Here is a 15,938-nt window from a genome sequence, read left to right as displayed (position 1 = left end):
CTTTAACTGTTTTGTTTTGTTTTTTTTTTTAACAGATATTTGATTACTAAGGCATGCAGGCAGTAAACATTGAAAGCAGGCTTCTGTGTTGCAGAAGCAACTACAAGGCCACAGAAGCTGAAAACAAATGTTTCAGAATTCCTCACGAAATTAGGCAAATGTACTGTTTTCTTTCTCTCTCTCTCTCTTTTAATGGAGTAAGGACAGTTCATTGATGCAGCTTATGAACAGTATAAAAAGGCCTGTGTTTTGGTCCCAAGTCTTTTCAGTCACAGGGCAAACTTTCCAGTCCTAGCAAAGGTGACAATAGCAGCTGATGAACTAGCTACTCTAGAAGGATTTGTCAGCAAGAGGGGGACAGTTTCTTATGAGGACCATCCTATAATAGAGCTCTGTACACAAGATGTTGGTGCTGTATCACAGGACTCTTGTCAAGCTAATGCTTGGTGGCCAGGGTCTCATTTATAATGTTTTATTCATAAATGTCGCAAAAGTGAAATGAATTATTAATGGAAAGATCATCTGTCAGAGGCAGGAATCATTAACAGAATTTCATGGGGGAGAGGGTGGTTTATAGGGACTAGCAATGCAAGCACAGAGCTTTTCAGTTCTGTGGTGACCATGTGTTCAGACTGTCCTGGGTTTCCAGTAACAGAGCTGGTACCATTTGCCATCTGTCAAGGCAGCCTCTGCAAAGCACACCCAGTCAGCTTCCTCCTGGCTACTTGTCCATTTTATAAAATCTTCCATCATGATGGCACCAACAGTAGGCTTCTAGTCCCTGTGTCCAAGTTACTTGGTGATAGAACTGGACATAAAAGGGCATTCTGCTTGAATACAGGGTATGGCTCTTTAGAGTCAAACTGAGGTCGAAGAATAGCTAATACTTACTCAGTACTTACTATGTACCAAACATTATGCTAGGTGCTTTATGTGCATTATCTCATTGAATCCCCAAAACCTCACCATGCCAAAGATACTATTATCCCTTTCTTACAGATGAAAAAACTAAGGCACAGACAGGTTAGATGAATTGCTCAAGGTCACACAACTTGGAATTGACAAAGCTAGGATTTAAATCCAGTTCCCCCCGACTCCAAAGCCCCTACTCTTACCAAGGATTTTAATAAGCATAAAGTTTGAAGAGTATAGAGCTGTCATTTTCCAGGAGATGTTTTCATAGCTGTCAATAGCATGCTGCAAAACATTTGGATCAAGGGCGAGCTAAATGTTGACAGAGCATGTGACTTTATAGAAATAAACTTTATAGAAACAAAGGGAGATACAAGTTATAAACCTCATGACTTGGGTCCACATCGTTCCAGTCCCTCACTTCCAAGAGGCTATTAACTGACTCTGAAGAGTAGAGTATGGAGCCAATCTCCTGGGGTTGGAATCTCAGCTCTGCTACTAACCTCAACCAAGACATTGAACCTTTTCGGGCCTCAGTTTCCTCATCTGGTAATAACAGAACTTCCCTCAGGGTTGTCATGAATACTAAATGAAATAAAACATATAAATATTAGTATACCCCACAATGAATATTAACTATTAATAATTTTATCAATATGCATCTGTGGGCAAGAGGCTAAGTCCACTTGAATTTCCTTGTCTTAAAAACAGATCTGCATAGAGTTGTTATGAGGGTTAAGTGAAATAAAATCCTAAAAGCATGGAACACGTTGACCTCATCATAAGCATTCAAAAAATGCTCATTTATTTCCTCCTTCTCAAGATAATACTATCACTTAACCTTCAGAGACCTCAGTTTCTCATATTACAAAATTATAAAATAAAACAAGGGCCGGCCATGGTGGTTCATGCCTGCAATCCCAGCACTTTGGGAGGCCGAGGTGGGCAGATCACTTGAGGCCAGGAGTTTGAGACCAGCCTGGGCAACATGGTGAAACCCTATCTCTACTAAAAACATAAGAAAAGTAGCTGGGCATGGTGCCACATGCCTATAATCCCAACTATTCAGGAGGCTGAGGCACAAGAATCACTTGAACGCAGGAGGTGGAGGTTGCAGTGAGCTGAGATCACACCCCTGAAACTCCAGCCTGGGCGACAGGGTGAGACCGTCTCAGAAAAAAAAACAAAGAACATGATTCTCGCCTATTCCCCTGCCCTTGTCTACCTCACAGGCATGTCTCAGCCAGAGCCCATCTAAGGCGAAGATGGAAGTGAGGAAACCTGGGTTCTGCTTTTAGCTCCAGCATTTGAAAAGCCACTTACTTTCCCCTCAGCCTCAATTTCCTCATTTATTCATTGTAGTACCTCTCAACAAGTGTGTGCCAGATAGGGTGCTAGCTGAGAGTACTCGCTGTTAGATATGTAAAGACAGATAAATAAGGTACAGTCCCTGACTTCAAAGGGTGTATACTCTAGTGCAAAATAAAGGCATGTAAACAATTAAGTACATTGATTGTTGTATGGACAAGACTGACAGGCGGCCCAAGGGAGGCAGTAATCAGATTTACTCCAACAGGGCAAAGGGAGATTCAAAGAAGATAGACCTTTGAGTTAGGTCTTTCAAGATGAATGGGAGTTTCCCAGGCAGAACTAGGGGAAAGGTATCTCAACATCTGCAAAGGTTTAGAGTCAAAATGGGGGAAGCACAAATAATTCATTATAGCTTGAGTATAGGATACATCCAGGGGAGTTGCAGGAAAATCAGATAATAATACCTTAACCACTTGCTTGGCAGGATTTCCACGAGATCAAAGAGAACAGTGTATTAAAACTGAAAAAGACACAGTACTGCAGAAACATCATGTGTGATTATTATTAGTACTCTACCAAGGCTCTTTATGGTACTTAATTTTCACCTATTTTCTCCTAGCATGAGAACTTGAGCTATTGTTTCTTTGCTTACTGCTACTTTGCCTTCTTCCTCTCTCCCCTAAGAGAAGAAGAGGAAGATTTAGCATCATTCTAAGTGGAGAGGAGGGAGGAAGAAGTGAGAAGAAAAACAACCAGCTCCCTGTTTTAATTACCCCAAGCCCTAAGTCCCTGTTCTAAGTCCCCTAACAATGATAATGTTTCATATTTTAAAAGAATTCAGTGATTTCTGGCAGAAAAAGAAACCGTCACCCTCATGGTTTTCCAAACGTTCTTGACAATAACTCATGATAGGAAATACATTTTATATCACAACCCAGCACACACACAGGCACACAAAGAAAGGTTATAAAACAACACTGACACCTGTTAAAAGCAACACACTGACATTTCTCTTCTTTTTATGTCATTTTAAAAAATGTTGCTTACGATCTCATCAGTGCATCAAAACTTACAGTTTGAAAACCATCACTAAAAGACAGGAAGGTTCATGGAAGCCTTCAAAAGAATGGTTTGCAAATCCCTTCACTCTTTCTTTTCTCTTGTATTTTAAGACACTGCAAAATAGAGGAAAGTCCAGCCCATTTTCTGGAAACAACAACACATTTCTGTGCGCACAGTTCACATGGTGTGTTGTTTGACAATAAATGAGACGTTTCCATATGGGGTTTCTTGTGTGTTTAGTTGCCGTAGCTGATTAGGCTTGTTGACAAGTAAGATTTCAAAACCCTTTCTTAGGCAGGGCCTTGGCGCTCTTTGGAAAGCAGGATCATATGTCTCCAATGTCTTTTCAACGAGAACATTCAATAAGCAACTTTTTTCACATAAAGGGCCCCATCACACACTCTAACCTAGAAGTGAGCAAGCATTTTGCCTCAGGGCTGCTGAAACGAGAACATGACGCCTAGATGCCTTTCCAATCATGCACACACAGATTGAAAACTCACATCACCATCATTACTACCACCACTACGCTCAAGGAAAGAGTCTGAATCCCCATGCTGTTAGCTTCTGTGTTCAACCAAAATCCTAAAGCTGGAAAGGAACACAAAGGTCATCTGATCTATTCTCCTTCCAAAGAAGATAACCAACTAAACTTCGCTGGTTCACAGGTGAGCTATTTTCCACTGCGCCACCGCAAAGTATTTGTGCTCTGTGGGAACTTCCTCATGTTAATGCACAAGTTTTAATGTTTCTACCATCACACTTCCGAGTATACCATTTCTCCCTCTTAGAATGTCTCTTCCTCCAGCCCATGCAAATCCCATCTATCCTTCCAGATTGCATCTGAGCCCACTAAGAAGCCATCTCCACATTCAACAGCCCCCGTCCATCCTTTCCTCTTCTGAAATAAGATTAAGCTCACTGAATTCACGCAACCATGTGCCTCTTAGATACTGTTTAACAGACAGTTAAAATGTACTTAGATACTGACTTTCTAATACGTAAAAGAAGAGTGTTTGGAAGAAATTTTGGGATTATTTATTTATTTATTTATTTTGATACAGAGTCTCACTCTGCCACCCAGGCTGGTGGGGCAGGGCGCCATCTCGGCTCACTGCAACCTCTGCCTCCTGGGTTCAACCAATTCTCCTGCCTCAGCTTCCTGAGTAGCTAACCAATACACCCAGCTAATTTTTGTACTTTTAGTTAAGATGGGGCTTCATCATTTTGGCCAGGATGGTCTCAAACTCCTGACCTCAAGTGACCTCAAGTGATCCACCCGCCTTGGCCTCCCAAACTGCTGAGATTACAGGCGTGAGCCACCACACCGGGACGGATTTAATCTTAAATGAACCTTTCCTACAAAATATGTATCAAGGAGTAAATGGAAAGGTTTAACATTTTATCATAAAGACATTTAATCCTGCAATTATTAAAGACATGAGTATTAAGCTATTCATCTCCACATAATCAGAACCAGTGATTATATGATGGTTAATGCCAGCACTGTTGATTTTTCTAATATACTAACTATCATTTGGGAGATGCTTGTTTTAGGCAATTGAATTCTTACATGTAGTAGATAGGGAACTGGGGGCTTTCTCCCTAGAAAGATACTGTGGTAGGTGCTGCTGTCAAGGAAAGAGGCTCTGTGCTTGGATCCACAGAACTGTGTTTGCTGTTGCCCCACAAGATTCATATTCTCTCTCTCAATCTCTCCCTCTCTCTCCCTCCGCTCTTCCTTTTCATTCCCACCTTTGGTTACCAACTGTTATAAAGGATAACTGAACTTCGTAACTTGTAAAGAACTTCAAGATGGTCTATGCCACCTGATGAGGGAATGTAACCAAGAAAAGATGAGCCGATGTGCTGCAGATCATCCTTGTAGAAAATGAAAGAATTGGGGCTAAAACCCAAATCTTTCTGTTATCCAGAGAAATCAGGAGCTAGAAGGCTTAAGCCTTACACCACCTAGCTCTTGAGTTTCATTTCCCTTGTCCCTGAACTTCCTGTCTTCCACCAGGTTCCTCCGTCTTACCATTAAGGAACTTCTGAGGTCCTTGACACCAAACTGTCTTCCTTCCATTAACCAATTCTCCAATGTTGTCTTATCTCAATCGCACGACTTCTCTTATCCTACCTGGAAATTTCACTGTTGATTCTGGTTTTTCTCTTAGCCAATACCACACCTGCCAAAACCTCCCAGCTCCTTTCTTTTAACCCCTTCCATGTCTGTTGCAGACAAAATTACATACAAAACTGAAGCCAGTAACCATGACTATCTCACAAAGGGTCCTGTTCTCTTCACCTAGGGTTTTGGAATCCTTGTCTCTGTCATGCTGTGTACTATATTATAATATGATGAGAAAAGAAAGTTTTCTCTTTAAGCAGGCAGGTAATTTCTCAAGACACATAGCCAAGCAAATGATTATGCCTCCAAGTTAAGCAAGAACAGCAGCACAGTTCATTGACACTATCTGTAAATACCAAAGTCCATTCTTTATCAAAAACATCAGTATCTTCTCCAGCTCGAGTGGAAATGCCGAATAATGTGAACCCTCTCTTTCTTGGTCTTGTCCATTTTCTTACCAAAGTGTCAACGGTGTTAAAGCAGAAAACAGGACAAAAAGATGAGCAGTAAGAAGTCCAAATAAACCAAAAGTAGCCACAGAGCATGGTGGTAAACATGTGAACTCTGGAAGCCAGCTGCACAGTGAGTTGGTTAACAGCTGAGAGACCGGACACACTGCTTAAACTCTCAGTTTTTCCATCTGGTAAACGGGTATAATAGTAGCACCTATCTCACAGGGTTTCCATGAGAATTAAATAAGTTAATGTTTGTAAAACCACTTAGGACAATGCATGGCACATATTAAGCACCATATAAATATTTGTTAAATAAATCCTCAGTTTGAAATTATTTTAACAATCACACTCTGTGTCTGCTGACCTCCAAATCTTACCAGCAGTTTCAGGACCTAGAGGCACCGTGAAGGTTTATATACTACACCACACACACTCTGTATCCTCCACTATGAACTGCCACCTGATAATTCGTTTTATAATTCCTTCTTATAAGGAGCAGAGACAGAAATGTACTCCCGAACCTCTCTCAGCAACAGTCCCCATGGCTGCAGCCACACACACAGTGAGAAATGCCCTCTATGCCTTACAAGACAAGGTCTGTGAAACCACAGAAGTTCTCGCTTGCCCGCGCATTACAAATTCTACCTGTAACCCAGAATCAGAACTGGGGAGGTGGGGCAATAGCCCCCTACTTCAGAAAAAATAAAACAAAGGGAAAATTCTACGAAACCACATGTCTTCTTGGTACAGGGCTCACAGCCTTTCTCTCCTCCCTTTTTTTTTTCTTTTCTTTTTTTGGTTTTGTTTTTGTTTGTCTTAAAGACAGGCTGTTGCTCTGTTGTTCAGGTTGGAGTGCAATGGTGCGATTACAGCTCATTCAACCTCAGCCTCCCGGGTTCAAGCGATTCTCCCACCTCAGCTCCCCAAGTAGCTGGGACTACAGGCACGCACCACCATGGCCAGCTAATTTTAGTATTTTTTGTAGAGATAGGGTTTCACCATGTTGCCCAGGCTCTTTCTTTCTTAATTTTACTCCAATCAGGCTCTTGGCTATACCAAATTTGATGATCTCAAGATCAGCACAAGTCCACCACTTTAGTAAGGCCAGCAACACCTGGTCTTATGCCACCTCTCAGAGGTACACTCAGTGTCAGTACACTGCTAATGCTTCCTCTCCTCAATTGCCTTCTTCTCTTGCTTCTAGTTCCCCACAGTCTCCTGGGGTTTCCACCTCTTCTAGGGCTCCTTTGCTGGCTGCCCCTTACCTCCTGACCTCCTTACACTGGAGGGCCTGCCCTATGGCTCCATCCTTGGTCCTCCTCTCCTTCATATCCACATTCACATTCACGGTGAGCTCATGCAATCCTGTGATTTAAAATACCACTTTCCCCCCAGGACTCTCAAATGTACGTCTCCAGCCCAGACCTAAATCTTGAATTCCTGAGTCATACATCCAACTGTCCACTCAATAAAATTGCCACACCCCTTGGATGTCTAATAGGTTCCTAAATTTAGCTTGTCCAAAACCAAACTCCTGATCTTCCCCCAAAACTTCCTCCTCTTCAGTCTTCCTCATCTTGGTTAATGCCATTCCTCATCTTCTCCTCCACCTCTCATCTTCCCTTCTACCTTACCCATCAGTAAATCCTTTAAAAAATATCCAGAATCTGGCCAGGTGCGGTGGCTCACACCTGTAATCCCAGCACTGTGGGAAGCTGAGGCAGGCGGATGGCTTGAGCTCAGGAGTTCGACACTAGCCTGGGCAACATGGTGAAACCCTGTCTCTACAAAAATTACAAAAATTAGCCGGGCCTGGTGGCACAGGCCTGTAATCCCAGCTACTTGGGAGGCTGAGGTAGAAGGATCACTTGAGGCCAGGAAGCAGAGGTTGCAGGGAGTTGAGATCGTGCCACCACACTATAGCCTGGATGACAGAGCCAGGCCCTGTCTCAAACAAAAAACAAAAAAACAGAATCTGACCATCACCTTCAACTACCATCTGGCAATGGTGATCTCTTCCAAGTACTGAAATCCTCTATTAACCCATTTATGCCAGAGGTTGCAAATTTTTTTTTGTGAAAAATCAGAACTTGGCAATGACTTTGAGCAGTAGGATATAAATAACTCCCACAAGCTTAGCATTCCAATAATGGAACACCAGGCATAAGTAGGTTAAACAGTTTTCCTGTTTTTGCTATTGCCTCACTATAGCAGTTTCTTAAAACAGTAGCCAGGGAGATACCATTAAAATATAAGTCAGATCATGTCACTCCCTCGTTTAAAACCTTCCCATAGCTTCTCATCTCACTTGAGACCAGCCCAGCCAACATGGAGAAACCCCATCTCTACTAAAAATACAAAATTTAGCCGGGCATGATGGTGCGCTGCCTGTAATCCCAGCTACTTGGGAGGCTGAGGCAGGAGAATCGCTTGAACCCGGAAGGTGGAGGTTGCAGTGAGCTGAGATGGCGCCACTGTACTCCAGCCTGGGTGACAGAGTGAGTAAGGCTCTGGCAAAAAAAAGAAAAAAGAAAAAAAATGAAAAGCTTAAGTCCTTATAACCACATGACCCTACATTATCTGAGTAGTCCACCCCCTACCTCACCAGCTCCCTGATCTCATCTTCTCCTACTCCCCCTGCTTGATCCATGCAGCCACAGTGGCTTCCTTGCTGGTCAGGGCTCCTGTGCCTACTGCTTCTCCCACCTGGAACACTCTTCCCCAGACACCAGTATGGTTCACCCCCTGACTGCCTTCACACCTCTGCTCAAAAGCCATCTTCCAGGCATCGCTCACCACACTTTTTTAAAGTGCAAATGATACCTGCTTAGCTTAGCACTCCTCAGCTCCCTTCCCTGCTTTAGTTTTCCTTCCTTCCCTGATTCATTTTTCCATAGGAGACTCATCTTATTTTACTTATTTTGTTTACCCCCATTAGAATACTTATTTTGTCTTTCCTTATTAGAGTGTAAGCTCCAGGTGGGTGGCGATTTATGTCCGCTCTTGTTCACTGCTGCATTCTTACTGCCTAGTAAGTGCCTGGTACACCGCAGATGCTCAGTAAAGATTTGCTGAATGAATGGGAATGATGGCTTTTTCTTACCCACCTAAGACAGTCATCACCGTCTTCATTAGCTTCACCGGTGTCCTCCGGCGGCTGATGGACCCACTTGTATGTGGAGACAAGACATTGGTTTTCCTCTTGACATACATGTAGATCCGCAGGTACACCACAACCATGATGAAGAAGGCCATGAGGTTGGACACTGTCCAGAAAACAAGGTAACTCCTGCTGTAAATGGGGGCCAGGGAAGAGCAGGCAGAGATGTTGCAGAGGCAATTCCAGCCCAGTGTGGGGACCGACCCCATAAAAATGGCGATGGCCCAGACAAGCAAAATGAGCAGCGTCACCCTCTTTTTGGTCAGGTTGCTATGGACCCGCATCCTCATGATCGACACGTGCCTCTCCACGGCAATAACCAGCAAGTTGGTCAAGGAAGCAGTCAAGCTAGTATCCAGAAGCCCCTGGCGGAGAAACCAGCGGTTGACAGTCAAAGTTTTTGAAACTGGGCCTGTGTTAAACATCAGGAATACATAGGCAATTCCAGCGAAGAAATCTGCAGCAGCTAAATTAGCCAACAGGTAGTAGAAGGGGAAATGAAACTTTCTGTTTTTGATCACTGCCGCAATGACCAGAGAATTAGAAAAAAAAATAAACAGGCAGAAAAACGACCCCACACACAAAACAATCACAAGCTTTGTTCCTGTCCAGTCATCGACAGTATCAGTGTTGCTCCTATTATAAAAAAAGTCCATGTGCTTATCATAGTGACACTCATTCATTGTGGAGAAGAAGTGAACATCCTAGAAAGAAATTTAAAGAAGAAACAAATATCATTTGTAAAATCAGTCACTAAACCATCAATTGCTATTTCTAAGCCCCTTCTGGCTAACTCCCATCAAGGGAGTTGAAGACCTGAAGTGTCAGGTCTCAGTGCAAATGTCCTTTGCTCCAGGACATAGCCCCTGACCTCCTACCACAGCATTTAGCTCACATTTTAATTGTTTGTTTTCCAGACTAGGCAGTTCAGGTTAGGACGGCATATCTCTATTTTGTTCACCATTATAACCCTAGGATTCAGTTGCTTTGTCTGCCTCATGGCGGGTAATTATTGATGGGTTGGCTGGCTGGCTGAATGAATGAATGAACGAATGATCATGGAGGCATCAACAGGGCAAATGTGCTGAGCCCTGTAATATCCACTCTGCACTGGTAACAATGACAACACATTACATTAATGCCTTCTCCTGGCTCCCAGTTCATTAGTTATTTATGGATATGTTCATTAATCAATGGCAGATTGGTAATTCCAGGTACATTCTTCCCAAGATAATAGGAGTTGAATTACCATTCACATAACCAAATAGATTCCCCAAAAGACCAATTTTCTACAACTTCTGATTCCACTCCTGATCCTCCTTTTGCCATCTTTCGGTTTCAAGAAACAACTCTGATATTCACGTATTAGCTATATGATGCAGGGATGGAGACTTTGGTCCCAGTACCCCCCTTCCTTACCTTTTGTTCACTTCTTCCTTATAGTCTCCTAACCCAAACTGTACCAATGTGAACTTGCTCACTGGATTTTCCAGTATTCCTCAACACGGCAGGTGGTGGAGGATCAGGCTTCCACAGGCAAGACTGAGATTTGGAATTGGGGCAGATCTCCAGCTCAATGTGGATGTGAGAACATAATCCATTAAGTGAGGACATGTCCTTGGGACACTTGTCTGAATGAAGACCCCAATCTGGGACATCAGGCAGATAGGGAAGACACTAATCCTCTCAGTAAAAGATCTCTTGAATCCCAAAAGTGAGGGATCCTGGCCAAGGAAGGACTGGGTGGAGGCCCCACGGATGCCCATCTGTCTACACGTGGTGGGGAAAACCACGTGTTCTGCCTCACAGTGGTCTGGTCACAGCCATGAACGGTCCTACGGAAGAAGACTGGGCTTCGTCAGGGTTCTAGCTTCTGGGAAGAATGACCATCTGCTCCCTCACTGAGAATGAGGCTGCAGCTTACTCCCTGGAGAACCAGAGATTTAGTCGGCAGAGGGACTGAGCAGCCCTCTGGGAGCTGTGACAGTAAAAGCTTAGTAGAAGTCCCCAGATTTTAAAGTTCCTGAAAATTCTGAAACCTGATACCACAACCAGAATCAAGAAGACCAGATAACAATATTAAGTAGTACAAAATAGAAATGTATCTCAGTCTTCTTTTAAACTTATATTTTAATGGTATAATGATACTTTTACATAAAAATTAGATATTGCTTTTCGGCCATAGCAAATGGGAGGCAAATATCATTTTATATGCTTAAAAAAAAAAAAACTGGGAGTAGTCTCAAGAGACAAATGGTTCCAGTATCTTTCAATTACAAGAAAGGAAGACTCAATTTTCATAATGATGAAATAAAAATTACTCTCTTTGGCAGACAGTCACCAATATTTAACTGTAAATATCAAATAAATTCATATATCACATATTTATACTATATCATAATTTTCCCAAATTAAAAATACAGACAGTACAATTTTAATAGCTTCAAAATATTCTATTATGTGAATAGGCCACACCTTATTTAACTAATCCTAAATACTGGACATTAGGGTTGCTTCCTGTATTTCACTTTTATAAGCAAGGCTGCATTCTTATGCATTAATCTTTATATACCTAGACAACTGTTTCTTTAGGAATAACCCATAGATTTCAAATTGAAGTAAAGGATATAAATCTATTTAAGGGCTTCTGATATATCTTGTCAAACTGCACTTCAGAGAGATAGTATTTTTTTTTTCCAAGACGGAGTCTCGCTCTGTTACCCAGGCTGGAGTGCAGTGGTGTAATCTCAGCTCACTGCAACCTCTGCCTCCCGGGTTCAAGCAATTCTCCTGCCTCAGCCTCCTGAGGAGCTGGGACTACAAGTGTGTGCCAATGTGCCCGGCTAATTTTTGTGTTTTTAGTAGAGATGGGGTTTCACCATGTTAGCCAGGCTAGTCTCGAACTCCTGATCTCAGGTGATCCGCCCACCTCGGCCTCCCAAAGTGCTGAGATTATGAGCATAAGCCACCACGCCCAGCCTGAGAGATTGTATTTTTAATTTTACCAGCAGCATATGAGCGTTAAATACAAGGTGTTAATCTAGTGAAATACAATTTAAATATTTAAAGAGAAATACAGCTTTCAACCATGTTGAAAGTATACAGGAATTCAAGACAATCCGAGAACCACTTGCTATGGTCTGAATGTTTGTGTGCCTCTAAAATTCATGTTGATACCTAACCCCAACTGCAGTGACATTAATAGTTATTAGGTATTAATAGATATATAGTATAATAAATATAACATTATGTTATATAATTATTATATAATAATATATAGTAATTAATTATAATATATAATGATATAATGATATATATTATATATTATCATATATAACAATTATAATATACAATTACATATTATATTGTATATTATATAATCATATATAATTAATAATTATAATATATGATATATTGTATATTACATAAAATCATATATAATAGTTATAATATATAATTATATGTTATATATTATATAATCTATAATTAATAGTTATGATATATAATATAATTAGTTATTAATAGATAGTAATTGGGAAGTGAATGAGATTAGTGCCCTTATTAGAGGCCTGAGGGAACTCGTGAGACCCTTTTTGCCACACTACCATTCAAGGACACAGCATTTGCCTCCTTCTGGAATGAGAGACCAGGCCCTCACCAGACACCAAATCTGCTGATGCTTTGATCTTGGACCTCCTATCTTCCAGAATACTGAGCAATAAATCTCTGTTATTTATTAATTACCTAAAGTATTTTTATTGCAACAGGAATAGACTAAGACACCACATGCGAAATTTTAATAATACAATTATTATGTGTCTTTTCTAATTAAAAGTAATGTATGTTTTTACTTTGCTACATGTTACTATGTTACATACATATTTCTAATTTAAAAGTTATATTATCTTTGACTAATTTATTAGAAATATAAAGATGAATATGTCACAAAGACAGTGGAATTAAGACACTACAAAAATACTGCTCAAATTTTCCTAATTTTATTTTGAAGGATCTTACAATTTTAGTTTTATTTCTTACATGTGGTCAAATTTTTAATTATATCAACCACTAAAACCTCAATGATTTTCACTTCAAAAATCTTCAAATTCAACTGTCCCTTGTCAAAACCAAAACAGTTTAAGACATGTTTTTAGTGAAAATTGCCCTGAGACTGCAAAGCAATTTTGTCTTACAAAGCTGAGATATCACAGAAAAACTATGATTAGCCAGAACTCCCACTAAGGAGCACTGTACCCTGGCTCCAGATCCTACTTTTGAGAGAAACAGGCAATGAGACCAAAAAAACTTCATATAGGAAATTGGTGAAAAAGATTCCACAGGATGGAATACTATACAGTCCACGAAAACATACCCATTATGAAGTTGTGGTAATACAAGAAAAAGCCCATGCCATTACTTTACTACACAATACACGTAACAAAAATGTATGTGTGTTGACTATATAGAAAAAGATAATGAAAAAATCTCGAAATGTAAATAGTTAAGAATGGTGGAACTGCAAGTCATTTAAAAAAAATTCTTACCACATTTTCTGTAATAAGTAAATCAAGACTTTTAATTAGGAGCATATATTCTACTTAATGTATTCTATCTTCCTTCTACAATTATAGCTTTGAAAAATGAAAATTAATGTTCAAAGGAAAAGCCTCAAAGATTTGCATATGTTCACTTTATTCTTACGAGCCCAGAACACTTCAGGGTTTTTCAGTGACAACAAAAATAAAATAGTTTTCTACTTAACCTTCACATAACCAAAACTTGACTTGCTAAACCCTGACCATACCAGGATGTAGCTTTCACCAATTCTCCTATAAAGTATTTCCTAATACCATCACCACAGATCTCCCCAGCACATATCATCTACAGATTACCATCTTGTCTTAGCTAGAAATTACCAAAAACTTTTAGCAAGCTTATAACAAATGACTGATTTATTATTATCTCTTGGCCTCCCTTAACCTTTAAAACATGATTCTGTGATTTTCAACAAATTAATCAGTTACTTCAGTCCTAGCCTAAATGTCCCCTCCGCAAAGATACTTTTCTGACCAATTCAAGACAGCTCCATAGCTCTCATTCTCAGAGCGCCCTTGTTTACCTCCATCAGAGCTACCCAGTTGCTTGTGACCCAGTATTTTCTTTTGTGTTTAAGAATTTATTGTCCATCTCCCACCCCTAGACCGTTCCACTCCAGCAGAGCAGGGAACCTGCCTATTATGCTCATATCTACGAGATCAGTATTTATTGAATGAATGAATGAATCTCTGTCCTACACTATCTTTTTCCACGTCTAAAATGAAAAGGTTCTGTGAAATGCCTTTGCTGACCTATACATCAATCACTAAATATGACAATTAGCGAGCTCTGTTGCCTATTAACTAAGTGTTTTCAGGTACATAATATCTCTACTTTATTATTACTATTTTTCATTATTAATATTTGAGTGCTTATCGGTGGCAGGTGCTGAACTAAGCATTTTACATGGATTATCTCATGGTATCCTTCTAACAAAGATGTAGATACTATTATTACACCCATTATGCGTTTGAGAAAACTGAAGCACCCTTGCTTAAGGTCACACAACTAGGAGTGGGAGACCCTGGATTCCATTCAGGCAGCCTCATTCTACAGCCTTCATTCTTATCTGCAACACTATACTTTCTCTCCACAGGCATGTGAAACGCTAGACAGAACCAAGGACTATATTTATACTTACAAGAGTTATAGAATTACCAAAATAGAATGATCTGATCAAATCACATTAAAAGACTGCCCCATACTATAAAAAACAGAGGGCATTCTAAATAGCCTTTGGCCTTTTCTTTTTTTTTTCTTAAATAACCCTAAGAAGGGTAGAAAAGACACTTTTCTGAAAATATGTTTTCAACTTTTATGGTAAGTAGGATACAATATGGTCAATTTCAGGATGAGGTTAGCATTGCTCAACTTTACTTCTGTCAAATCCCAAGCTGTTTTTTGTTTGTTTGTTTTTATACTAAAGGTTTAGAGGGTTTGATAGTTCTAACCTAGAAACAAAAGATGCTAAACTTTGGAGCAATTACCACAACTTCAAACTTCAGTAATTTAAGACTTCATAAAATGATGGTTTAGAAAGTCTATATGTGGAATCCAAATGAAAACTTCATGAGCAAAGCTTTCATTTAGACTCCTCCAAACTTGCTTCCCTGAAAAAATGTCCAGCCAGCCCAGAATGTGGAAACAATTATGAAAATTAAGACATCTGAAAACCACTCAAGCAGCTTTTATTTCTAGCTACATCTTACCAGACAAGAAGAGATAACAATCTCTTCTTCCTCCTAGGAAGAAGTATGCTACATCAAAGACATGGTCAGTCAATACTGTGCATATCTTCTTTCTCTATGGTTCACAAATGCAGACCAGTCCTCTCCTCTTGGGAAACCCTATCCAGATGGGAGTTGGATGTTAGGTTAGTTGGTACTCTAGCAACCAATCCTGGGTAAGCAATCACATCTGTTCACTGAATTCCTTTTAATAATTCATGTTAACGGCAAAATCAGGATAGCATGGAAGATTTAAATCCACATGAAATCCTGGAGGTTCATTTTAGCCATTAGTTTCAAGGCCTTTGCACTTGCCATTCCCTCTGCCCAGAAGCCATTTCCCCAAGCTACCCAGGGGGCTCATTTCTCTACCTCATTCCTGCTCAGATTCATTTCCTCAGAGATCCCTTCCCTGACACTCTCTAAAGACCACCCCATGCCTCCACCCGCTGCTGCCCTTAAGCCATTTACCCTGCTTTATTTTTCTCCACAGCATTTCTCCCTACCTCAACTATCTACTTGGGTTACAGTCTATCTCCCCCAACTTCTATTTAGTCATTATGTCTCCTTAGGCTCCTCTTGGG

The 15,938-nt window shown here is 40.5% G+C and overlaps 1 protein-coding gene across 1 annotated transcript in view; it reads right to left on the bottom strand.

Annotated features, from left to right (window-relative positions):
• The window catches only part of LPAR3 (lysophosphatidic acid receptor 3), an 82,058-nt gene that overhangs the window by 44,755 nt on the left and 21,365 nt on the right, over positions 1-15,938 (bottom strand). Inside the window, exon 2 of the mRNA XM_005542869.5 lies at positions 8,979-9,735. Coding sequence (XP_005542926.1) covers positions 8,979-9,714 — 736 coding nt within the window. The 5' untranslated portion in view covers positions 9,715-9,735. The remainder of the gene's footprint in view (positions 1-8,978; positions 9,736-15,938) is intronic.

The sequence above is a fragment of the Macaca fascicularis genome, chromosome 1, assembly GCF_037993035.2.
Source record: "Macaca fascicularis isolate 582-1 chromosome 1, T2T-MFA8v1.1".
Taxonomy (NCBI): Eukaryota; Metazoa; Chordata; class Mammalia; order Primates; family Cercopithecidae; genus Macaca; species Macaca fascicularis.
The sequence above is the reverse complement of the archived record's forward strand: the minus strand, read 5'-3'. Positions and strand labels throughout refer to the sequence as shown.